General features: G+C 36.7%; 3 protein-coding genes across 6 annotated transcripts; 2 read left to right on the top strand and 1 right to left on the bottom strand.

Annotated features, from left to right (window-relative positions):
- Positions 1 to 576: 576 nt before the first annotated feature.
- LOC107645669 (P-loop nucleoside triphosphate hydrolases superfamily protein with CH (Calponin Homology) domain-containing protein) lies at positions 577 to 6,414 on the top strand. Of its 3 annotated transcripts, XM_088491393.1 has the most exons (19): positions 922 to 1,138; positions 1,241 to 1,319; positions 1,415 to 1,581; positions 1,675 to 1,818; positions 1,963 to 2,202; positions 2,287 to 2,358; positions 2,552 to 2,704; positions 2,795 to 2,923; positions 3,013 to 3,094; positions 3,196 to 3,291; positions 3,376 to 3,549; positions 3,629 to 3,735; positions 3,819 to 3,997; positions 4,220 to 4,381; positions 4,459 to 4,712; positions 4,878 to 5,041; positions 5,154 to 5,339; positions 5,446 to 5,948; positions 6,043 to 6,414. In XM_088491393.1, exons 1-19 carry the CDS (start codon positions 1,070 to 1,072, stop codon positions 6,119 to 6,121), a joined length of 3,039 nt encoding a protein of 1,012 aa, XP_088347519.1. In that variant the 5' UTR covers positions 922 to 1,069; the 3' UTR covers positions 6,122 to 6,414. The 3 variants fall into 3 exon arrangements, with proteins under 3 accessions (XP_016205228.1, XP_016205227.1, XP_088347519.1); XM_016349742.3 differs by lacking the exon at positions 1,241 to 1,319 and having other exon boundaries at positions 577 to 1,138; positions 6,046 to 6,414; XM_016349741.3 differs by lacking the exon at positions 1,241 to 1,319 and having other exon boundaries at positions 577 to 1,138.
- An 11,305-nt stretch (positions 6,415 to 17,719) lies between these two features.
- LOC107647962 (uncharacterized) lies at positions 17,720 to 19,145 on the top strand. Of its 2 annotated transcripts, none has more exons than XM_016352001.3 (5): positions 17,720 to 17,932; positions 18,035 to 18,122; positions 18,278 to 18,351; positions 18,450 to 18,506; positions 18,898 to 19,145. In XM_016352001.3, exons 1-5 carry the CDS (start codon positions 17,822 to 17,824, stop codon positions 19,030 to 19,032), a joined length of 465 nt encoding a protein of 154 aa, XP_016207487.1. In that variant the 5' UTR covers positions 17,720 to 17,821; the 3' UTR covers positions 19,033 to 19,145. The 2 variants fall into 2 exon arrangements, with proteins under 2 accessions (XP_016207487.1, XP_016207486.1); XM_016352000.3 differs by having other exon boundaries at positions 18,278 to 18,360.
- A 2,428-nt stretch (positions 19,146 to 21,573) lies between these two features.
- Positions 21,574 to 25,120, bottom strand: LOC107645668 (putative polygalacturonase). Its single transcript, XM_016349740.3, has 6 exons — positions 24,709 to 25,120; positions 23,576 to 23,896; positions 23,180 to 23,300; positions 22,895 to 23,069; positions 22,743 to 22,813; positions 21,574 to 22,568 (listed from the first exon to the last, which is right to left on the bottom strand). Exons 1-6 carry the CDS (start codon positions 24,790 to 24,792, stop codon positions 21,883 to 21,885), a joined length of 1,458 nt encoding a protein of 485 aa, XP_016205226.2. The 5' UTR covers positions 24,793 to 25,120; the 3' UTR covers positions 21,574 to 21,882.

The raw sequence follows: 25,120 nt of genomic DNA, 5'->3' as shown, positions 1-25,120 counted from the left end.
CCATATAAAACTTCTTTAACGCAGTTTATGTCTTCCTTTTTTGTTCTTATTACATACGAAACGACATTCTTTCTTTTATTTCTCCAACTTATTATTACTAATTATCTACTTAAAAAAACATGTGATTATAAAGAAAAAACAGATCATTTTCCCTTTAGGACTAAAAAGTAATTATATTTACATTTGAATCTATTTAATATTGAAGAGGATATTTAAGAGAATAATTACACGGCGAGTGAAATTAAATAAGTATCCAACATTACGAAATTGCAATCGTTCCAGTTTCAGTTTACCTGCAGTTACGGCCATAAATGTTGTAGAGATACACCATAATCCATAACACTATAACAGTAGCTATACAACTACAAGACAAAATAAAGGTACAGTAGAATGTAAACATGTTAACCAACACAAACACCCTTCGCTTGCACTGTTTCTATGTATAAAAGTCAAGCGCACGCGCCATCACTGGAAGTGAACTCAAAGCTTGGGGTTTTGGGGTGGGAGAAGGGAACAAATCCAAAACAAAAATTAAAAAATAAAATAACTTGAAAGAGGGAGGTCCCAGGTTTGGTTTGGGTGTGGGTGTATAGGTTCGGAGTGAGTGGGAAAGAGAAAGCGAAAAACCAGCATAGTGGTTAGTGGAGGAGAGTATAAAGCGAAACTTGAATTCCCTGCAATTGCAAATCATCTCTTCTGTATTCGCTAGAGAAGAAAAAAGGAAAAAGAAAAAAAAAAAAAAGCTAAAAGGTAATGGAATTATGGAATATGAAAAAATCTCAACAACACTCAACAGCACCATCAAAGAGAGGCACACCACAACCCACTCTTTAAAACCACTTTTATTTCTCTCTCTTTCTCTCTCTCTTTCTTTCTCTCTCTCCCTTGTTCCTCACCTTAGATTCTCTTTTCTCTTCTTGCTTCTGCAATGTTGGTGAGCTGGATTGTTGTTGAACTTTGCCTCTGCTGAGGGACTCAAAAGAGCAAGCTTCCGTATTGCATTGTAGTGGTGTTCCAGTTATGGCGGCAGAGGCAGCATTCTCCTTCTCAGTGGCGTCCGTGGTGGAGGATGTGCTGCAGCAGCACGGCACTCGACTCAAAGATCTTGATTTGGAGTCCAGGAAAGCAGAAGAAGCTGGTATTTTCCCTTCATTTTTCTGAGATTTTGGAATCGCTGATCATAATATGAATCTATGACCTCTGAATTCTGCATTGCTCTTTTTTCATTGCTGGGAGATAGGTTTATCAATGTCTGATCACTGTAAATTCAACATCAGAACAATTTAGTCCTTTGATCCACAATCCATCTTTGCGTGAATGTATTGATTTATCATCTTTATCTCTGTGACGGTTGCATATCTGGATTTTGTATGAGTTATTCTGAATTCTCAAATAGAAAATCATTGATGTGCAGCATCTAGAAGATATGAAGCAGCAGGGTGGCTTAGAAAAATGGTTGGAGTTGTTGCGGCCAAAGATTTACCGGCTGAACCCTCTGAAGAAGAGTTTAGGCTTGGTTTGAGAAGTGGGATTATTCTTTGTAATGTTATTAACAAGGTTCAATCTGGAGCTGTTCCCAAGGTGAATTAGATAGATCCTAGTTTAATTTACTCACTTTTCTCTTATTGTTTGTTTAGTATTTACTAATGTCTACAATGTGTTCTTCATTTTAAGGTTGTGGAGAGTCCTGTTGATTCTGCATTGATCCCGGATGGGGCACCATTATCGGCATATCAGTACTTCGAAAACGTGAGGAATTTTCTGGTTGCTGTCCAGGAAATTGGACTTCCTACTTTTGAGGCATCTGATCTGGAACAGGTATGTAAAATAACATACTTTTTTCTGTTTCAACTTTGTTTTTCTTTATAGAATTCTCATAGTGGTGAATTTAATTTAATTACGACCTTCCAATTTGATTATGCACTGCTTTGTCTTTCTGCTGAAACGCTGGTTATGTTTTAGGGAGGAAAATCATCCAGGATTGTGAATTGCGTCTTGGCCCTTAAATCCTATGGTGAATGGAAAAAGAGTGGGGCAAATGGTGTGTGGAAATTCGGGGGAAATCTCAGACCAGCTACATCAACGAAATCTTTTGTGAGAATGAACACAGAGCCATTTACTAATTCCTTGTCGAGGACCTCATCGATTAATGAAAAGTCTCTAACCGGTCTTAACAATGAAGCTGAATCTAATAGTAAAATGGTAGGTAAGCTTTATTTGTGGCATTGCTTGGCTAGTTGAGCTGAAAGAATAACTAATGGAATGATCATAATCACACATTTGCAGTCTGGTTCCCAATCATTGAGTTCGCTTGTTCATGCGATTCTATCAGATAAGAGGCCAGAAGAAGTTCCAATGGTAAGCTGATATATTGTAGGTGTTCCACAAATGATCAAGTTAGTGGCTACTTTGGTAAAATGCATTTGAAATTTCTATGTATCCTGATAGAACAATTCTCAGTCCCACCACTAGTCTTCCACTGCTTCAGTACTATCGAGAGTGCGTTTGAGCCTACAAGCTTCTAAGTAATATTTTTCTCTGTATGGAACAGTTGGTTGAATCTGTTTTAAGCAAGGTTGTAGAAGAGTTCGAACATCGGATTGCAAGCCGAGGAGGTGAACAGGTACAGCCAAAAATAACTTCAAGAGATCCTGTTTCTCAAAGCAATGGGTCTGCATTGAAGTTTGTTATGCCAGATAAAAGGGTAACACAATCACATTTTGTTATGCCTAGTGTTTGCAACATTCCAGGACCTTATGAAACTTAAGAATGCATTTTTGTTGTAATTGGTTAGGTGGACAACAGGATTAATATGGTAACAAAGAAAGAGGATTTCATTCAGAAAAGCCGTGTTGCTGAGCAATCAAGAGGCCAACTTCTGAGACAGAAAGAGCTATCTGATCAACAACAGAGGGATATTCAAGTAAAAAATCTTAGGCTGTATTTGTCATTATAATATATATATTTTATACTTGATTTAATAAAATATTTTGGTTCATTATGTTTTTGTAGGAACTGAAGCACATGCTCCACACAACAAAAGCTGGTATGCAGTTTATCCAAATGAAATTTCAAGAGGAGTTCTCTAATCTAGGTACTACAGAGTTGGGATTAATTAATTTCAAGTTCTTTGCTCAATTGTTGCTTCCCTCATTAACATGTCATTATCTTATTTTAACTTCTATTATTCCATAGGTATGCACGTTTGTGGCTTAGCTCATGCTGCATCCGGATATCATAGAGTTCTTGAAGAAAATCGCAAACTATATAATCAAGTCCAGGATCTCAAGGGTAATAAGAATACTGATTAATGAGAGGTTTCTTTATTTTTTAAGTCCTAGCATAGAATTAAGATGGATAATTTTGTTTGATCAGGGAGTATTCGAGTTTATTGTCGAGTAAGACCCTTCTTTCCTGGACAACCAAACCAGTTGAGCACAGTTGAAAGTATAGAAGATGGAACTCTCACTGTACATATTCCTTCAAAGAATGGGAAGGGACGCAAATCCTTTAACTTCAACAAGGTCTTTGGACCATCTGCATCCCAAGGTTGGTTTGGTTTTAGGTCTGAGTTTTCTCCAGGATTTATTTGTTAGTGTGATTGAAAAATTTTTCCCTCATTTTGCAGCGGAGGTCTTCCTTGATATGCAGCCACTCATTAGATCTGTTCTTGACGGTTTCAATGTTTGCATATTTGCATATGGCCAAACAGGATCCGGAAAAACTTACACTATGGTAGAATTCAATTAAAGTTTTCTTTGGAAAAACTGAGATTTAATTTATCGAGCTTATTCTCATTTAGGTTTTTTAATACGTAGACTGGACCAAAAGAGATCACAGAGAAAAGCCAAGGTGTGAACTACAGGGCTCTAAGTGATTTGTTTCTCATAGCAGATCAAAGAAAGGATACTTTCCACTATGATGTTTCTGTTCAAATGATTGAGATATATAATGAGCAAGTCAGGGATCTACTTGTTAGTGATGGAACAAACAAAAGATATCCTTTTTACCAGTCATTTGATTCTCATTTGGAAGTGCTTATATGGTTATTCCTGTCATAAATTATCTCTCTTAAAAACTTAAGCTATTTGGTAGAGGCACATGAATGGTTTTAAATCCAATATGCTCTCTCATGCAATTTGGATTTTTTCATAGTGCTTAAGCTTTCATGAAGAACACAACCTTTTATTTGTACTGCTTGCCCTTAACCATTGATTACATTAGAAATCCGTAGTAGTTCCAACAAAGGGCTCAGTGTGCCAGATGCAAGCCTTGTCCCTGTATCATCAACACTTGATGTTATTGAGCTAATGAACCTTGGGCAAAGGAACCGCGCAGTTGGAGCAACAGCCCTTAACGATCGTAGTAGCCGATCTCATAGGTATATCCTCTTCTTGGCCAGTGTTTCATTCTGATGGTGTTTTGCAGGCAGTGCTAACTTGGTTATCAATTTGGCAGTTGCTTGACTGTTCATGTTCAAGGAAGAGATTTGACATCTGGAACCATACTTCGCGGATGCATGCATTTAGTTGACTTGGCAGGAAGTGAAAGGGTAGACAAATCTGAGGCCACAGGAGACAGACTAAAAGAAGCACAGCATATCAACAAATCCCTTTCTGCTCTTGGGGATGTCATTGCTTCCCTTGCTCAGAAAAACTCACATGTTCCTTACAGAAACAGTAAACTCACACAATTGCTCCAGGATTCACTTGGTAAGGTTTTAAGAGCTGTCTTGCTTATGTTATGGGTCAGTACTAGTAGAGTAGTAGTAACTATATTGCATGTGTATTCTCGTAAACTTTGCTGAATGCTGAGTCAGGTAGACCTTTTCTTTCGAATGAAACTGATAATGCTGTCTGTTTGGGTTTTAATTACAGGTGGACAGGCCAAGACACTAATGTTTGTTCATATAAGTCCAGAGAGTGATGCTATTGGAGAAACACTCAGTACCCTTAAATTTGCCGAAAGGGTTGCCACAGTTGAACTCGGTGCTGCTCGAGTAAACAAGGATAGTGCAGATGTCAAAGAGCTCAAAGAACAGGTTATTATTCAAATTTAACCACTTTTTCTTAATAACAAAATAAAATCTTACAAAAGAGAAGATCAAATTCCATTACCACTTATAGAAGTCTAACTATTGGGTTTTACTTCAGATTGCGAACCTAAAGGCAGCATTGGCAAGAAAAGAAGGAGAATCGGAACATTCTTTCTCTGGTAGCTCTGAAAAATACAGGACAAGGGCTGGTGATCTATCACCTTATCACGCAAGCCAGCGAGGCACAGATGCTGGGGATCGCCCTGGATGCCGGCAACCAATGGTTGATGTTGGCAATATAGGGGTATGCTCTCAAAATATAGAGTTTCTCTAAATATAGCTAATTTATGCTTTTTGGTTGGTTATTAATATTCCTTGAACTCATGGAACTTGAACCATTCATCCTGCAGCTTCAAAGTAAGTCCAGATTTAGACACAAAACTCAAAGCTTGGATTTTGATGAGATGTCATCAACTTCACCACCCTGGCCCCCAGTAAGTAGTCCCGGGCAGAACTACGCAGAAGACGATAAAGAAACTGGTTCTGGAGAATGGGTGGACAAAGTCATGGTAAACAAGCAAGACGTAAACAAAACTGACAACCTCTTAGGATGTTGGGAATCACCGGGAGCCAACGGGAACTTATCCGATGTCTTTTACCAAAAATATCTGCAAGACTCTTCTAAGATGTACTCCGAACAATCGTACAACATGTTCATGGGAGGCAACCAGTTCAGCATGATGGCGGGTTCTGATGAAATGGATGAGCTTGATGCTGCAACCAGTGATTCCTCTGAACCTGACCTGCTTTGGCAATTCAATCATTCTAAACTCTCCACCATGACCATGACCAATGCAGTTGGATCAAAGACTAAGAGATCTATCCCAAAGTCAGCAAAGAGCCCAGAAATGAGGTAATACAAAAATGACATTCTAGTTATGATTATGATTTTTCAGCATCAGTGGATAATGAAAAATAACTGACTTGTGTTTTGACAAATTTTATAGCAGGATCGGTGCTTCTGTTTCAAATAGAAGGCATCCAGCTCCAGTTGATGTCAAACGTAAAGCTGGCAATAGAAAGTAAACCTGGTAATTTAAAACGTAAAAAGAGTGATTTTTCTTTTCTTTTCTTTTCTTTTTTCTGTTATATCTATTTTATTTGTCAATTTTTTCAATTTTTTAGAGCGAGGAGAGGTTTTGCCATATATATATTTTTTACATTTTGTGTTTGTAACTTTTTTGTATTTTGTAAACACGCATATAATGGGAGCAATAATGCTTGTTGCTTGTATTGTGTTTTATCTCACACAGCAGCTTAGGGGATGTAATTTGTAAACACAAAACTCACTGCAATGGTTTCTGTCACTTTCTGTGAAATCAGCTTAGGGGATGTAATTTGTAAACACAAAACTCACTGCAATGGTTTCTGTCACTTTCTGTGAAATCAGTTTTCCCATCACCGTTTTTGTCTTCCACCTCCCCCTCGTAATTAAACTGCAATCTTTTTCTATCTCCCACTCTTTGTTTTTGCTTCAAGGTTATTTTATATTTTTCTGTTTGTCATTTGTCAGTGTTTAAAAAGATTTATATAAAGTGTTAGTATAAGTGTATAACAAATATCAGTGACAATAATTCAACTAAGTTGGTCCAGTAGTTTATTGGTGTAATAAAAACCAATTGAAAAAGAACAAGATTCATAAAAAAAAAAAGAAAAGAAAAAAGACTTAGTTAAATTTAATTACAAAAATAATTTATTCACAATATTTCTCAACAACTATTTTTACCATACTATAAGTATGAATTTACAAAAGTAAAACATACATTTTCTATTATGACGAGTTTTTGTAAAGAAAACCATAGAGAGCTAATTGGGAGAGAATTTTAATTTGCACACCAGAATATGAGAAACGTTATATATATATTTTTTAATAGAATAATGTTATTCATATAAATTTTTTTCTTAAAACAATTCCAATCAAATTAGTTTTTTTTTTTTGTGACTAAAATAAACTAAACAAAGGAAGACAAAACAAACAAAACAAAGGAACTGCTTAAATAGAGGAACAGTCCCGTTTAAGACTACTCTTAAACTGAGAAAGTTGTAACTTCATCACCACGGGACTACTCTTAAACTGAGAAAGTTGTAACTTCATCGCCATCTTTGCCATAGTATCTGCCACCGTGTTTGCATCTCTCATAATCAAACGAAAGTCAACACGCCAATTTTAATGCATGATATCTCTTATTTTGAGCACCAATGGATCAATAAACCCAAAACCATATTGGTGATTAGTAACAAGATTAAATGCTTCCACACAATCCGTCTCACAAATAACATCTCGTTGACCCATATCCCAAACTAAGAGATATCCTTTCCAAATAGCAAACAATTCCCCTTGAAGAACACTATTACTCTCAATCATTCCCAAACACCCCTTTGCCAACTCCCATTACAATCTCTAATAATACAAGCAAAACCAATATTATCACCCGAATCAAGATAACTAGCATCACAATTAATCTTAAAAGTACCAATGGACAGGGATTTCAAAAACCATTTAGAGTAGAGGGAGAGGACATACATTGTAATTCAAAAATATTCCTAAGCTCCTTTTCTGAAGTTAATGCCAGACAAATCACTTTTTCTGGAGGCCAAGTTTCATGAGGATTAAAGATGTCATTATTCCTTGCTCGCCATATCCACCAAAGTCCCGAAAAGAACTTGAACGGAGGCTCTCTGCTATGATACAAGAACCAGTTCTTCAAATCCAAAGGATGACAAGAAATATCCAACATATGCCATACAAGCTGAGCTTTTGGACAATCCCGAATACAATGTAAAACCAATTCCTGACTAGAAATACATCTTGGGCACCTATCCGATGACGACATCCCTCTTCTAAAGCGAAAACTTGCAGTAGGAAGAACCTCCTTAAGACACAACCAAGCCAAAAACTTGTACTTTTCCGGAACAAGCTGACGCTAAAGCCAATTCTCCCGCTCCTCCCAATTAAACAGCTGCTTATACAACCACAAGTAACTATTGCATGAGTCATAGACTTTGGCAGCAGACCCAAACCAATACCAACCCACTTCCGGACCTGCTTGCACATCTGGATTGTAAGAGAGAATATTACCTTTCAGATTTTGAGATAAAGGAGAATAAAGAGTATCCAAATGCCACCTACCAACCGACCAAATATCCTGTATCCAGAGATTCGAATCAGAAATGTGAACATAATACATCTCATTAGATAACCGTCCTTCTCTCCTCCATCTAGAAAAAAAAATTCTGGTTCAAATCCCCAATACACCAAGCAAACCCATCCTTCAACACTTTCCAAGCCTTGCAAAGACTCCTCCACATGGGAGAGTCCTTGTTCTTAGGACAACTAAAACAGTCATAATAGAGATGATCGGTATTTGGCATCCAACAATTGGACTCATAACTTGTTTGGCTGCTAGAAAAAAGTCCAAACTAGCTTCCCAAGAAGAACAATATTTACACAATAAGGATCTCTAATCCCCAAACTTCTATATTTTTTTGGAGTAACCAGTACCTTCTAACTAATAAGATTCAATCTTCTTCCATCAACTTGTCCTTTCCAAAGAAAATTCCTCATCATAGACTCTAATTTACTAATGATTTCTTTGGAAAAAATAGAGACATGCATCTGGTATGTGAGAATAGCGGCTGCAACATAATTAACCAAGCAGAGTCTACCAGCACGATTGAGTAAACTCCCTTTCCAGCTTGCTAGTCTACTCCGAATCTTATCCAAGACACCATTGAAAGCTGAACGGGTCACCTAAGAATGGTTAAGGGTAACTCCAAGATACTTGCCCAAGTCCTGGACAAATCTGATAGAGGATACCCCAATGAAAACCTCTTTTCTTGTTGCAGAGACATTCTTGGAGCAAAGCGCTTTAGACTTCTCCACATTAATCTTCATCCCATATGCTTTACAAAAAGTCTCTAAAACCAACATCACATTTTGCACTTGTCTGTTTGTAGCTTTACAGAATAGAAGCAAGTCATCTGCAAACATTAAGTGGGATATTCTTGGTCCCCCTCTAGAAATAGCAACCGGCTCCCACAAGCCCAAATCAACCTGATGACTAATAAAGCATGCCAATCGCCTCCATACACAACACAAAAAGATAGGGTGACATAGGGTCTCCTTGTCAAAGACCTCGACTAGGAGTAAAGCCATTCAGACGATTCCCATTCTAAAGAATAGATAAGGAGGAAACAGTGACACAATTCATAATCAAATTAATTGTAGGAATAGGAAAACCAAAGCTCTTAAGGGTATGAGTTAAAAATCTCCAGTCAACTCTGTCATAAGCTTTCTCCAGATCAATCTTAAAGGCCAGTGTGCCTTTCTTTGATTTAGTCTTCTTCATAAAGTGGAGGACTTCTTGAGCAATAATGATATTGTCAAGAGTTACGTTCCTCGTCCCGGAATAAATCCTCCTTGAAGCGGGCCAACAATCTCCGCAAGATGAGGACGGAGCCTATTAACAAGGACCTTCGTGATGATCTTGTAAACTACATTGCAGAGACTAATCGGTCTGAAATCTTTCATAGATACCGGTGATTCAATCTTTGGAATAAGAACCAGTAAAGTCTCCATCATTCTCGGATCAAGAGTAACACCGGAGAATGTCTGCTTAACCATCTTCCAAACATCAAGACCAATGATCTCCCAATATTCTTTGAAGAAGAAAGCTTGAAACCCATCAGGACCCGGAGTTTTAACATAATAAAAATTAGCTATAACTAACATTATTCTAAGTCTTATTGGTTAACTTGGTTAGACTTCATAAAAAGACTTGGATATGTAGCATTACTAATAATACAACGATAAACAATCTCCCATCAGTTTTTTTTTTTTGGTCTAGTAATAATTGTTGGGCTTTTGCTAGGGCTCCAAAAGCCTCCTTTGCTTGTGGATGCTTAAGGGTGAACCATCAAAGACAACTTGCGGTACTGCTTTTTCACATCATCAGGTGATGAGTCAAATGGAAGCTTTAGATACTCAAATGGATTCAACTTAAAATAAGAGAGAATCCTAGCGACTTCGTTGTCCCTCTCGGCTTTGCTGACTTCGGCAAAGAAGTTCTTGAGAAGCAAATCGTCGTCGACGGTGGACGCAGTCGCAGAAGCTGTCTCTCCCATTTCTCCGATTTCAATTTCAATTTCAATTTCAGATTTCACTGTCGCTGCCCCTTATACAGCTATTGCTTTCATGACAATGGTGGCCATGTCTCTACCACACCAGTACAACCGTCCTGTATGTGAGTTTGTTATCCCCAGGTACGAAGAGCTGTGTACATTGCAAGTTGTCCCCGCCCTAAGTCAGAGTTGGTTACCTTGTTGCCATGTCCTAGTGGCTGGTGCATTGAAACTCTACTATGGCCGTCACTCTTCTTCCGTTCTGGTTGGTCATGGTCTCTTTGAAATTCCTCTGTGTTTCTCTTCTTGCAATTTCTCTAATTTCCACTGGTTGGTCCCAAGTCCAATTTCGATTCAGTTTGCCATTTATCGCAAGGTTTTCCACTTGATGTGCTAGTTGATTGCCCTCTCTATGTGTCCATGTAAAACCGCTATTCGATATACCTTCCACCAGGACATAGATATCCCTTAGAATCAGATCTATCTCACCGACGGTTTCCTTCGCTTTCACTGCTTGGATGAGAGGTAAACTATCCGATTCAAATAGGATATTTCCTAATTGGAGATTTTTTGCTAGAATAAGAGCACTCCTTAATGTCATTGATTCCACTATTAAACTCGATGTTGCTCTGACAATTTCAGCTGATCCTGCTACCAAATTTCTTACTTTATCTCTGATTATAACAGCTATTGTGCCCTCTCCGGATTCCTTCCTAAAAGCTCCATCGACATTCGCTTTGAGCCTGTCTCCTGTTGGCGGCCTCCAGGTAACCCTTCTTCTATAAGAATTTCTATTTTCAATACTGTTTCTCTTGTCTGTGATTGGCTGCTTCTGTTCATCTAATTTATTTGCCTCCACGAATTCCGTTTCCAAAATTCTCGCCCTTGTAATTGTTGCCATTGGTTCTGTGTTTATATTTCAAAAAATTGCATAATTTCTGGATTTCCAAATTTTCCAGCTTAGGTATCCCAATTTGTTTATCTTAGTTTCTTTTACTTCTTTGCCCTCCCTGTTAATTTGCCTCATATTCTCTAATAGCCATACTCCATATGAGGTAACATTTTCTGGTGTTGGAATGCATTGACTTTGAGCACCAAACCACACAGCCCTTGTCTAGGGACACAGTAATAGTGCATGCTCTGTTGTTTCTACTTCAGTTCCACAAATTTGACATATAGGGCTTCTTATGATTCTTTTCTTACATAGATTATTATTTACTGGAATTATATTATGTGCAGCCCTCTATACAAACATTTTGATTTTTTTAGGGACTCGCATTCCCCAGATTCCCTTCCAAAGTTCCTTTAAATTTGTACTTGATGATGCTAAACTTGTTTCATGTTCTCTTTTCTCCATCTTTGCCACATAATAACCTGTCTTCACTGTATACGTTCCATCATATCTGTAAGGCCACATTATCCGATCTTCTTTATTAATAAAGCTTATTGGTATTTTCATGATCATATCTCGTATGTTCTGTGAAAAAAATTGTCTAATTTTGTTTTCATTCCATCCTCCACCTTCCTCCATTAAATCACTCACTCTATCCACTATTGTGTTCATGGTTGCTTGATTTCTACTTATCCCAATAATCCAATTATCTTCCGTCACTTTAATTGATTTACCTTGTCTGATGCTCCATCTTCCTTTCCTTCTTAAAAAATCTCTTCCTTGTATTATGCTTTTCCAAGTCCAAGATCTTCCTTTCCCCTCCTTGGCTTCCCAAAAATCTGTTTCTGAAAAGTATATACCCTTCAGTATTTTTACCCAAATGGCATCAGGATTCCTAGTTACTCTCCAAGCTTGTTTCGCTAGGTACGCCAGGTTCTGGCTTTGCATGTCCCTGAACCCTAAGCTTCCATCCTCTTTGCTCATGCTGATTTTAGTCCAACTTCTCCAATGCACCCCTTTTTCTTTCCCTGAGCTTGCCCACTAGAATTTTGATATTATCGTGCAGATCTTCTGACAGAAATTCTTTGGCAACATCACAACATTCATAATATATGCTGGAATTGCTTGTATCACAGACTTAATTAAGATCTCTTTACCCGCCTGATTTAGCAATTTTTCTTTCCAGCCTTCTAACTTATTCATCACCTTCTCCTCTATCCATGTTAGTGCCTTATTTTTGGATCTTCCCCACTGTGCCGGTAAGCCAAGATATTTTCCTGGTTCCTCCCATGTAGGCATTTCTAATATCTCCTCAATATTTACCCTCGTTTGGATAGGAACTTGGCTTCCAAAAATAATCCTCGACTTCTCCAAGTTTATCATCTGTCCCGATGCTTTTGTGTATTGATTCAAAATCTGTATAATTTGATAAAGTTCATCCTCCCTTACTTCAGCCAAGACTATACAATCATCTGCGAACAAAAGATGTGTAATGGTAGGTGTTGTAGGTGCTGCCTTGAAACCTGTAATCTCTCCCTTATTGTATGCCTCCTCCATAAGAATGGTAAATACTTCAGCTGCTAATATGAAAAGGTAGGGAGACAGTGGGTCGCCCTGTCTGAGGCCTCTCTATAGATTAATGACCTTACTGAAGTTTCCATTTACTTTAATCCTATAAGAAGCACTTTTGACACATTCCATAGCGATCTTGACCCATCTTTGATCAAAATCAAATGCTTGTAATACTTTTTCCAAAAAATTCCACTCTAGTCTATCGTACGCCTTATTCATATCTAACTTGACTGCTAGATTTCGTGATCCTCCTTTTTCCTTTTTTCCAAGGCTGTGGAACACTTCTTGTACGATCAAGATATTATCTTAAATGTATCTTCCACCAACAAAAGCACTTTTTATAGGAGAAATGATCTTGTCTAGTATCTTCCTCAGCCTGATTACAATTACCTTTGTTATAATTTTATAGACAAAGTTGCAGCAACTTATTGGTCTCAGCTGGCTCAAACTCTCAGGCTGTTTGATTTTCGGTATAAGCACAACCTGTTATTTCTCCCATTTCCTTTGGTATTGTTCTAGATGCAAAAACATCTTTCACCACTGCGCTTACTTCCTTATGGATTACATCCCAATGCTTTTGAAAAAAGAGTCCATTTAAACTATCTGGACTTGGAGCTTTTAGGCTCCCCATCGAAAATGCTGCTTCTTTAATTTCTGCATCATTAATACCCCGTAGTAGCTCCTCGTTCATTTGTTGGGTAACTCTCCTCGGGATCTTCCTTATGCTGTCTTCAAAGTTCCTTCCACCCGTTATTGTGAAAAGCTTGGTGAAATGTTCTTCAATTAAAGATGTTATCTCCTTATTGCCACTGATCCATTGTCCCTCTTGATTTTTTAATCTTTCAATTCTATTACGATCCCTTCTTTGTATTGTTGAAGCGTGAAAGAATGAGGTATTTTTATCACCCCACCTCAACCATTTGATTCTGGATCATTGGCCCCAGTACTTCTCCTCCCTTCTCTATAAGGCTTCAATTTCTTTCTTCAATGTTATAATATGTTATTGAACATCCTCCGTTAGGTCTCTTTTCTGAAGCTGCATCAGCTCTTCCTTCAGCCTTTTTATCTCCCTATCTGCTTTCCTAAAGGTTTCTTTGCTCCATTTGCTCAATTTAATTTTGCAGTTCCTTATTTTTCCTGAGAGATCTTTCCATTTGCCTCCTTGATTTTCGTTTTTACTCCATACTCTTTTGATAATTTCCTTGCATTCTTCATGGTCTTCCCAATAAGCCTCATACTTGAACTGCTTGGAACTTCTTCCCTTTGGCTTTAGCTATAGAAGTATCGGACAATGGTCTGAGCTAATTGCCGGTAGAGCAGTAAGTGTAGCATTCTGATATAGCATGCGCCAAGCCCAATTTGCCAAGGCTCTGTCTAACCTCTCTCTAGTGACAAATCCATTCCTCGGGTTGCTGAACCACGTGAATCTACCACCTTTTAAGTCAAGATCCGTTAGCCCGTTATAATTGATAAACTTTCTAAATTTCTCTATTTGACTTCGAGGCTTTGGGTGTAATCCTACTTTCTCTTCTTGATCTAAAATATCATTGAAGTCTTCTATGAATATTTATGGATCATTCGTTGGTCTGTTATGTGCTGACAACTCCTTCCATTGAGCCTTTCTATGTTGAAATTTTGGATTCCCATACACAAAATAGCAACTCCATTCATAGTTATTATCATCTTTTATTTTAGCTTTTATATAATTATCAGACCATGCATAAACATCAACATCAAGATTTTTATTCCACAAAAGGCATAGACCACCGGACAAGCCCTGGGGTTCCACGCAAAAGTGTTTCTCAAAATGTAACTTCCTTTTAAGTTTCATAATTCTACATTCCTTGGCCCTTGTTTCTATCAAGAACAAAATATCTGGTTTAAGTTTCCTACAGAGGTCCTGAGCCTCTGAGACTGTCGCAGGTGCTGCAGCCCCGCGACATTTCCAACTTAAAACACTCATGGCTCGAGGTGGGGCATGTGTCGGCCCGCCTCCTCAGCCATATCAAAAGAAAAGTTACTATGATCACCTGTGATAGTCAGTCTTTCTGTGCTTCTCCCTTTGGTCTTGTTCTCAACTCTGCCCCTTTTGCTTCTCATCATCATGGTCTGTTGTTCCATCTCTGTCTCATCTGAATCCAGCATTATGAGGCTTTCTATCGCATCCCTTTTTCTTTTAATATTAAGTTTGCATTGCATCTTGTTTGCCAATTCAGTTTCCCAATTTTCTGGACTTTTCCTATCATGTTGTTATTCTTGCTCTTCATCATCTTCACTAGCCAGCTCCACCAAGTAAAAGCTTCCCTTACCATCTCTATGGACTTGTGTTTTCCTGGCTTTCTTCTTCCCCACTTCCTCCATGTTTTGTTTTCTAAAATTCCATAAGCTTTCACTTGGCGCCTCCTCCCTAGTTCCCGTTACTATGACTTTCCTATGCTCAATCATCCTCTGTTCTGTATTGGCTTCATTTCTCTTTCAAAATTTCTCCCTTAATAGCTCCTTTATTGTCTTGGTCCTTTCTTTTTCAGTAGCTTTTTCCTACTGCATCTGTTCTCTACTTCCATGTCTAGTATGTGTTGGCAGCCTTGTATTATCTTTACCTGGACCGTTGGTGCATGAGTAACTTTTTTCTTCTTTATAATTTGCATTCCTTTGGCACCTTTTGTTGGGCTCTCCTTTTTGAAATCTTCTTATGCCTCCTAAGTCTTGTTCTACCTTCTCTATTGGGCCAGGCCCATTTTTATCTATATTCCAGTTGGCCTCTTTACTTCTTTCTTGTTGTGTAACCTTATCCAATATCCCCATCAGTTTCTGATTTTCTTTCCCTTGATTTTCTCCATTAGTCAGCTGATTTTTTGGGATTTCTCCCACCTGCTCTGCTACTTCCATTCTTACTTTTTCTCTACTTTCCTAACTTCCAGAATCTTTTTTCTCCCTTCTTCTCTGTATTTTTTGCCTAATCAATACCTACTCCACTAGCTGCAGACTCCTGTAGCTCTGCCACGCATGTTGTATTCTGTTCTTCCACGCGCCTCCCCTCCTTTCTCTATTTTTTCTTTGTTGCACTGCTCCTCCTCCTTCTCCGTTGCAACATGAATTGCTTTTGCTTGATTGACCCCATTCCTGCTGTGTATTTAGGCATATCCCAGTTCCATGAGGTCATCACCCTTTCTTTGTTGCACTCCTTCCTCCCATGTCCTAAGACTCCACAGTTCAAGCAATATGCATCTTGCAGTCTTTCGTATTTGAAGTGAATCCTAGTATCAGGAAGATTGTCCCTGCTCATCCAAAATCCAGTAGGTAGTGCCTTTGTAACTTCCATGGCCACTCTTACTCTGAGAAAAGATCTTACCAAAATATTGTTTTTGAATGGGTCCTCCACTTCCTCCACTATTCCCATTCTTTCATCTATAAATTTGGCTGTTCTAACATTCATGTATTCCAAAGACAGGCCATGAATCTGTACCCAAAATTCTAAAAAGCTGTGATCAACTTCATGTATTGACTCATTTTGTGGCTACAGTTTTAGATAGATTAGATAGCCCCTTACACTCCATGGCCCCCTTTTAAGATCTGTTGCCTTCTTCTTTTGTCTTCAATGCTTATTAACACCTTGTTTCTTCCCACTTCAGAGATTGATAATCCTTTCAGATTTTTCCATATCCCCATTAGAACATTATTGATTGTCTTAAAATTAATCTCTTTATCTGCTATGATTTTTCCAACTTGATGCATTCTGACTTGAAAACATGTTGCTCCTCCTGTCTGATTATTATTGTTTTTCCTTCTATAGGGTCACTAAGAAACAATGCCATCCTTGCTGCAATAAACTCCGCCAAAGCTCTTACCTTCAATGTAGTGCTAAAATGATGGTTTTGTGTGAGGATGCTACGAAATAAAGATGTATTGTTATGTGTGTGGATTCTACCGAATAGATATGTGTTGTTTTGTGTTAATGAATAGAAGATTTTAACTTCTAATGGCTATTTTGTGTTTTGTGATAGGTAATCTCTCTTACAGAGAATTCCTGCATGTACAATCTCTCTCCAGTTGAGAGAAAATTGCTCTCCAGTTGAATGACTGAATGGTTATGCGTTTTTGGACATGGAGTTAACGGGTTTTTTTGTTTTTGGTCTGGGAGTAAACGGCTTAATTCTCCACAGTCTACACCACACACCAGTGTATTATTTTTAAGGTTTTATTTTTTGGGCTGGAAGGCAGCAGTGTATTATGTGTTGGCGTTTTCTTTTATAATATGTTACAATGTAGCCCAAAGACCAAAAATTATTGGGCTTTGACATTAAAGTTGAAAATATTTGGGAGCTATCATGTTTCCAATAATAGTGGAAGATGACGTTCAAAAAAAAAAAAAGTGGAAGATGCAACTATAGCATATCTTGGTGTCTCTTAGAACTTAGAAGACCTGTATCTAAGTTCGAAATTTTGTTAAGGCTAAATAATGAATGGAACTCTTAAATGTTGTATCTCTGAGTATGTAGGTTTGTGATGTTATAATGCCAATGATAAACCCTTAGTTGAAATTTTAATCTGGGATAGATTAATCTTTAATGTGTCGTGTGAAGAGATATGAGAAAAAAATTTCATTAATTTGTTTTTATACATCTAAGATAAAATAATAAAAAAGAAAATTATGCAAAATGCAAAAGCAAAACTAACATTATTCCAGAGCTTCTTTCTGAATACATGCACAATCTTACGGTGACAAGTAGTTAACTAAATTAAAACAGACTTGTCTATGTATGTGTAAGCCTTAGATCGGTGAATGCAAGCCACATAAGTGAGTAACCATACACCGACCACCACTTTTTTTCTCTCTCTCCTTCGGCTTTTCCATGGACAGAACCTAAGAAATAAATAAATAAAATAGAATTTTATGTGGCTGAAAAGTAAGGAATAGAAGAAAGTCACGCAAGTTGTGGTGGTAGAAGACCCTGCAGAAACATCTGGAACTTTCCTAACTTTCATCACAAACACAAACCGTGACTTAATATATATCAGTAATATTAAGTAATAACATGTTATTTTTTCCGCCACGTTGCTGACTAATAATAACTGAAATAACAGATCCAACTGTATATACAATACATGCTATTCAATTGTTGAAGATCAGAGGAAGGAAGATGTCTAGTGTGGTGGAGTCTAAGAGTGATGGTTGTTATTATTCGGTGCTTGGGGTTCGCAAGCACTCAACCGATCACGAAATTCGTTGCGCTTATCGTAAGATGGCCCTGGTACGGTATTCCAATTTCATGCATAGGAATTTCGGTTTATTTTCATAATTGCTGTTATTAAGTTAGTATATATTGCTCTAAATTATGAGTCTTGTATAACAGAAATGGCACCCTGATCGGTGGATCAAAGAACCAAAGCTTGCGGTGGAAGCAAAGAAACAGTTTCAGCATATTCAAGAGGCATATTCAGGTGTGCTTTTATTTTATTATTACGAGAACGAATTATAGTCAAATGTGTCAAACAATTTCACGTTCTCAACTATATATTCACATGAAAATATTTTTATACATGCATTGCAATTTCTCTGTTAGTAACTTTTCGCTTTTCTTTACTTCCGAGTCCAGTTTTGTCTAATAAAGGGAAGAGAATGATATATGACGCGGGAATGTTTGGTTTTATTGGAGAAGACGATGATGAGGTTTGTTATGTATGTGTGTCTCTTTTTCTTCCATTGGAGAGTTGAGAACCATTTTTTTCCTTGTTTAACTTTAATCATTTGTGGTTATCATATTACAGGGATTTGTTGATTTCATGCAAGAAATGGTCTTGACAATGCAGAAAGTGAAACACCAGGTAGTCCCTCAATTCATGCAAAAATGTTATTGTTACTAAAATCAACCATCAATGTAGTTATATAGATAGCCAATGAGTAATAGCTCAAATGGCATAAACTCCCCATACTCATTTAAGAGGTTGCGGGTTCGAGTCTTCATATCTTTGGTAAAAAAAAAAAATGTAGTTATAATGTTATATATAAATATACATGTGATTTAATTTATTTTCAACTTGTATTTATATTCTAACATGTATTTTATATTTATAGTTGATTTTGGTAACTAATTTTAGTGTACACTTAGTATAATCGCAATTACATGTATCAACTGCGAACAGTTATGAATTTCCTTAATTCATGATATGCATATCTCAAGTTATGAACTCTTTCCTAATTATTTTTACTTTTTAGGGTGAGAAATGCATGATGGAGGATTTTCAGGGAATGCTAATGGATATGATAGCAGAAAGTGATGAAGGGAGGGGCAAATCCGGGTTATGTTGGAGCTCCTCTAATAGTCCTAAGAAAAAGACACGTATCTTATAGTAATTATAAGTTTAGAACAACTCTGTAATTAGAATTAAATAATCAATTATTTTGATCATCATCACCTTCAGCAATCTACAATTACATATTTTAAGGGGCTTACAATTATTCAATCATCTCACGGAATATTTCTATTTTTATTCTTCAAGGCGGAAATATTTGACGATAAAAATAATTAGTTGAAAATAGTTAAAATTTATTTTATTTAATATTTATTAATTTTTATAAAATTAATAAATATTAAATAAAATAAATTTTAATTTTTGTCTTTAGCATTATTATATTGAATAATATTACACCTTTAATTTTTTTTATAAATTAAGTCTAATTAAATTAAACAGTAAAATTTAAAATAATGTTAGTTATAACTGATTTTTATTATGTTAAACTATCCTTGTTAAATTTAGTTCACAAAAAAAATTAAATGTGTAGTATATATTATTATACTGTATTAAGGGGTGTTCAATTTTTGAATTTTTTACAAGACTTAAAAGCTATAATTATTAATTCAGAGCAAATATATCTTCTAAGTGTATATATCACTATGCCAATGAGTAATAGCTCAAATGGCATAATCTTTCCATACTCATTTAAGAGGATGCGGGTTCGAGTCTTCATATCTTTGGTAAAAAAAAAAAAAGTGTATATATCACTATATTAGCACCATAATGGCATCTTTGCCAATTGACAATATGGGGTGCTGGCTCGAAAACGGGAAGTGTTAGCAGTGTCATGTAATTATGATTCCCGCCTGAATTATTATCCACATGATCGATTAGGAAGGGACAAAACCATGTGATCTTATTGCAAAACCAAATTCTCTCTGTCTTTTAATTTATGGCAAATACTTTCCTTACTCAAACAATGCAAGAATTGAACCCAGTTGTAACAGTTATACTTAAGATACAAAATGACAGCAGGAGCCAGGAGGTGACCAAATATAGAGAGTAAAATTAAGTACACCAACTTTCTTAAAATAGATATCAACTTATTCATAAACGGTATTGGATGAATCACGATATTGTTAAGGAGTTGGGTATTACAGGGTATCTAAAATTTCACATCAGGTAATATTTGTATTGTTATTTTTTACTTTTCTATATTTTTTTTAAGTATTTAATAATGGTATTAAAATCTTCGTTGTCTACCCATAAAGTGACTCAAAATGATTTTTCTTTTGAGTATATATTCAAATGTTTCTAAAAAATTTTAAGTCGGATGTTTTTAACTCTAAGAAAATTTTATTACATTAGGTATTTAAACTTTATAAAAATAAGATATATAAAGTTCAGATCTGTTGTTTTTATTTGGATATATATGTTTTACTTTTTATAAAGTTCAGAAACTTTTATGTAATAATTTATTTTGGAGATGAAAACGTCCTCAACGAAATTTCTTAGGATATATTTGGATATATACTCTTCTTTTCATTAGCTCCAATCTCAATCTTCATTATTAGATGATGTTTGTGGTTTAGTTGCCCTTTGCTACATTCTCTGCATGTATGTCTTTTCCTTAGGAAAAGCTAGTTTAGTTATTATGGAATAATATTATGAGGGTAGGGCATTAGAGTGGTTACAGGCATAAATTGGTCAGTGAATCAATCATTCATGTAACTCCGCCTATGTTACACTTGCGGTACATAGCCGGTCCCAAGCCCGGATAAAGGAGGAGGGTTGTGTTAGGTCTTCGGCAACCAACATAAAAATATAGCCGAACCCCCATGACATGAATCAATCATTCATGTCTGCTGAATAAATAAAAGGTTCTTCCGATTAGACTAATTGTCACAGTATGTGTTTTTCAAGTTGGTGTCCAAAATAGCTTACTCTTTGGGGTGATAAGTAGCTCACTTTTATATCTAACTATAGATAAATTGGTGGAGAGGTTATTGGCTTAATGTACTCAAGAATTCTTAATCTTACAATTAAGCAAGCCATGAAGAAATCATAGTACTATGTCAGATGTGAATGTGAATGATGATAGAACGGATGGCTTGTAGATTCAATGATGATCATTGGTCACTACTATGTTTTTGCATGCTTAGTGCTGGTTTAAGTGGTGGTCCCATTGAGAAGGTTGAATTTTTGTGAGTTAGCTACTTGGGGATCCCCAGTTCCAGGGTGGAGTGGGACAATGAACTACCATTGATGGAAATTGGTGTGGTGGCCACTCGCTATACATTAGATTTAGTTAAGAATTAAGAATATATAGCTGTCTAGCAATGGAGAAAAAAGCATATAAAAAAAGAGTGAAAGATCACTGAACTGACATAACATTTTGGACAGTAACCTTTCAACCGTGTTCAATTGTACATCACACACTCCTATAATTGTTATCCTCAAATTTTTAACCATTTTGCATATTAGTTTAAGGTTGGTTGGTTGGTTGTGTTTGACTTGACAAGAAAAAAAAATACAATGTCCTAGAAGCTATAAAACAATATCATTCATTCACCAACAAGATCAGTTTTGCATTGCAATATCAAGCAAGTTAACAAAGCAATGATCTCACTTACCAACAAGTAAAGGGATTGCAATATTTTTACCATCACAATGTCCAGCCATGGACAATAAATCAAAAGGTAGCATTCAACAAAGAAATATGCATCTTAGGGCTGTACATCACCATCAAAATTTTTGTTACATCAATGAAGAAATTGAGGCTGTACATAAATATACACTGTTTAGATTTGACACTAACAATGGAATGTTGACAGAAAGTTTTAAGAGAAGGAACATATTTGCATCTGTGATTCTCTTTTATTGGAAAATTGTAAGGGAGATTGAAAAGATCTTGATAGGAACTTGAACTGTGTATCTCATGTACAGATTGAATGAAAATGAATGACTATGATTCTTGTGGATGTTGATTGAATAAGCTCGAGATATAACTAGAGGGTGAGTATAGAGAAGAAAAGCAAGAGGAAGACTTTGAATCTGAGTTATGAAGCTCAGGACATGGCTCAGGAAACACCTCGCTGGAGAAACCGATCACATTAGAACAAGACCATGAAGAACTGACAGAGAAATTCAAGTTTGAAAGACAAATTGTTGTGAATGGTGAATCAATTAATCCTGAAAAGTTTCCAGCAACAGTGATATTTGAACCAATCATGTTCTTAAAAGTAATGCCATCAACAACAGGAAGTGCACTTGGATCATACTCTTCATCTGGATGGAGACCAGTGTTTCCACTCATGCTGATACCCAAATCAATATTTACCAAATCTGCATCAGAAATTAAGATGCCTTTCATATAGCCACCTCTTCCCTTAGTTGTCTTCAGTTCAATGCCAATGCGGGAGTTGAGTATATGAAGCTGCTCTGCAGTTACATCAGATATACCTCCGGACATCTCACTCCCGAATGCTAGGCCGGCGCCCGATGATGATTGTAGGTAAGCACCCCTGATGTGGACACTTGAGGTTGGTTTTCCAAAGGCAACACCATACCGATCCCATCCACTCTTTAGCACAATTGCATCATGACCGGTGCTAATGTTGCTGCTTTCAATACAAACTTTCTGAGAAGAATCTGCAAGCAGCAAAGGCTAATGTTGAAGGGACTGATGAACCAAACAAAAACATATACAATCATAAATAAAAGTTGTATTTCTTGCAAAACTAAGGTTTTAGCTACCCAAAGGTGTGTTGCTTGTACAATATATCATTTATCAGGTAGGTAACAACTCTAATTTTAGTAATTTACCTGGAACTATACCACTTGTGAATGGAGATTCAGCAGGTGCAGTAGCTGTTATGTTCAGAATTTGGACATTGCTGCATTACAGAAACGAGAAAGATCGAAACAACTTAACAGTTTGATTCATTCAGGGAGAATAAATATGGTCCAATTTGTACCTGCAATATACTGGATGAATGTCCCATGCAGGAGAGTTTAGAAATGTCAAGTTGGAAATTGTGACATCAACAGAATCAACAAACTCTACAAGATGCGGTCGACTGTGATTTAAGGAATGTGATTTGAAAAGTTCCCACCAGATAGAACCCTGACCATCAATAATTCCATTATCACCTGGGGAAATTAATCAACATGTATCAAAGTTTTAGTAAGGAGGAACTGCATTGCCAATAATCCTATAAGAGTGTAAACTTCAAAAGACAAGATGCTAATGCAATAATAACCTGTAATCACCACATCAGTCAAATTCTGTCCATAAATCAAGCTGCGATATCTCCCACTTGGAACATTAATTCCCCGACCATAAGATGGGAGAGAATCCAAAACATCCCAATGATCAAAGTCCTGAGTGAAATTATGTATACAAAAATTTTAAGAGTGGGCAAAATTGGTGCTCAACAAATAGTATTATGCTTGAGATACAGAAAAACCATTTTATGTGATTGAAAATAGGTCATTAAGCTGCCAATTAGATTGATCACACATGAATTTATCATCCTTGTTTAACTTTCTTTATGACGGTTTGAGGGTTCAATATGTTTGTTATAAATCATAGCTTTTTCAATCAAACAAATTAACAAGAAAAAGGAACTAAAATTCAAGTAAGAAAAGAAAAGTACCTGAGATGCAATGATGGTAGCTCCTCTTTCAAGGAAGAGAGTGAGGTGGCTAATAAGGTTTAAACTTCCAGTTAGCCATTTGCCAGAAGGAACATATAGTTGAGCACCACCCTTATCAGTGAATGACTTGAGATAGAATATAGCATTTTGGAATGCAACTGTGTTCAAAGTTTTCCCATCTCCAACTGCCCCAAATTCCAAGATGGAAACACTGTGAGGCCTAGCATTGTTCCATGCTTTCTGCTCACATGGCCCAAGACTATATTCTTCTCCATTGCTTTCCAGTGCAGTGCTCAATGCTACAAGCAAAAGCACAGCCACCTAAAAAGAAGAGAGCCATAAAAAAAAGGAGAGTAGAGTTTTAAAGTGCACTCTTAACTTCACTAGAATGCTGGAACTAGAAGGGGCAATATGTCCCCTAAAACAGAGAACACACTACCAAATTGACAAATTCACAAACAGTATTGAATCATTGCACAACTTTTGAAAAGAGAGAGTATCTTCAACAGCAAAACAAAATATTCCATTTCAGCTTCCGCTTGGAACAGGAATGCAGTTGTTATTATTAAACATGCCAACCCCCTTCATAATTCTCAAAAGCCAGGTAACCAGAAAAGTGCTTCTGAAACGTTATAATAGCTTATTCCACAAAGATATAATTATTGCAAGGAGGGAAAAGAAAAAACAAAAGGTGATGACTGATGAGGACCAACATGAATGAATGTAAGCTAGGAAAGTCTAGAATAGTGAATCTTCCAGTATGGCAACTACCATGAAAAGAACAGTGTAAAACAGTAAAGCAATTAATGCTAACTACAAAGATCTCATCTATCTAGGCTTGGTTTCAGAGACAAGAAAAGGATATCTCAACCAACCAACCTTAGCGTGGTCACCAATCTCATAAATTTTTGTCTCCCCTCAGATTTCACTTAGAAGAAAACAATGATCTTAACAGCAAGATATTGACGTGATTCGTAATTATGAGAGTAATAACAGTAAGACAAAAACTTGGAACACAGTCACTGTTCAACCACAAACACATACATACACGGCAGATAGATATATAGATAGATAGATGATTCAAAAATCAAACCAATAAAAAGTAAAATAAGTTTGAGAAGCAACGTACTTACTAGACCTTTCATGTGTGTGTTCCTCCGGTGTTCTTGAGAAGCAGTTGCAAGAAACCTCTGCAAGCAGTTGAGGAACAGTTGCATGAAGAAGAGAAAGAAAGAAAGAGGAAGAAGAAGAAGAAGAAGAACAAGAGAAAGAGTGGTAGCGGTATATCGTATATAATGGAGCGAGTTAAGTACTCAAAACAAGAAAACAAACGAGGGTGGTAAGAGAAAGCGACAGCTAAAAAGGAAATGCCAGCTCTGATTCTCTCTCACACTTATTCATTTAATCAAATTTCTACGCATCCAACAAGGAAAACTCTAATCATAATAATAATATTACCAACTAAATTAAATTATAATTGCTACTATTCAAATTATCTACTAACTTCATTTGCCATGGAAAAAATAGAAAGAATTAAGGACCTGC

This window comes from Arachis ipaensis, chromosome B6, assembly GCF_059453495.1.
Source record: "Arachis ipaensis isolate K30076 ecotype BB chromosome B6, ASM5945349v1, whole genome shotgun sequence".
Classification (NCBI taxonomy): domain Eukaryota; kingdom Viridiplantae; phylum Streptophyta; class Magnoliopsida; order Fabales; family Fabaceae; genus Arachis; species Arachis ipaensis.
This window is presented reverse-complemented; position numbering and strand designations above follow the sequence as displayed.

Coding starts and splice junctions, on each gene's coding strand:
- LOC107645669 (XM_088491393.1), top strand. CDS start 1,070: ATGTGCTGCAGCAGCACGGCACTCGACTCAAAGATCTTGATTTGGAGT. Junction 1,819..1,962: donor AGGCATCTGATCTGGAACAG/GTATGTAAAATA, acceptor GTTATGTTTTAG/GGAGGAAAATCATCCAGGAT. Junction 2,705..2,794: donor TTGTTATGCCAGATAAAAGG/GTAACACAATCA, acceptor GTAATTGGTTAG/GTGGACAACAGGATTAATAT.
- LOC107647962 (XM_016352000.3), top strand. CDS start 17,822: ATGTCTAGTGTGGTGGAGTCTAAGAGTGATGGTTGTTATTATTCGGTG. Junction 18,123..18,277: donor TATTCAAGAGGCATATTCAG/GTGTGCTTTTAT, acceptor TTCCGAGTCCAG/TTTTGTCTAATAAAGGGAAG. Junction 18,507..18,897: donor TGCAGAAAGTGAAACACCAG/GTAGTCCCTCAA, acceptor TTTACTTTTTAG/GGTGAGAAATGCATGATGGA.
- LOC107645668 (XM_016349740.3), bottom strand. CDS start 24,792: ATGCAACTGTTCCTCAACTGCTTGCAGAGGTTTCTTGCAACTGCTTCT. Junction 23,070..23,179: donor GACTGATGTGGTGATTACAG/GTTATTATTGCA, acceptor TAATTTCCCCAG/GTGATAATGGAATTATTGAT. Junction 22,814..22,894: donor ATTCATCCAGTATATTGCAG/GTACAAATTGGA, acceptor TCTGTAATGCAG/CAATGTCCAAATTCTGAACA.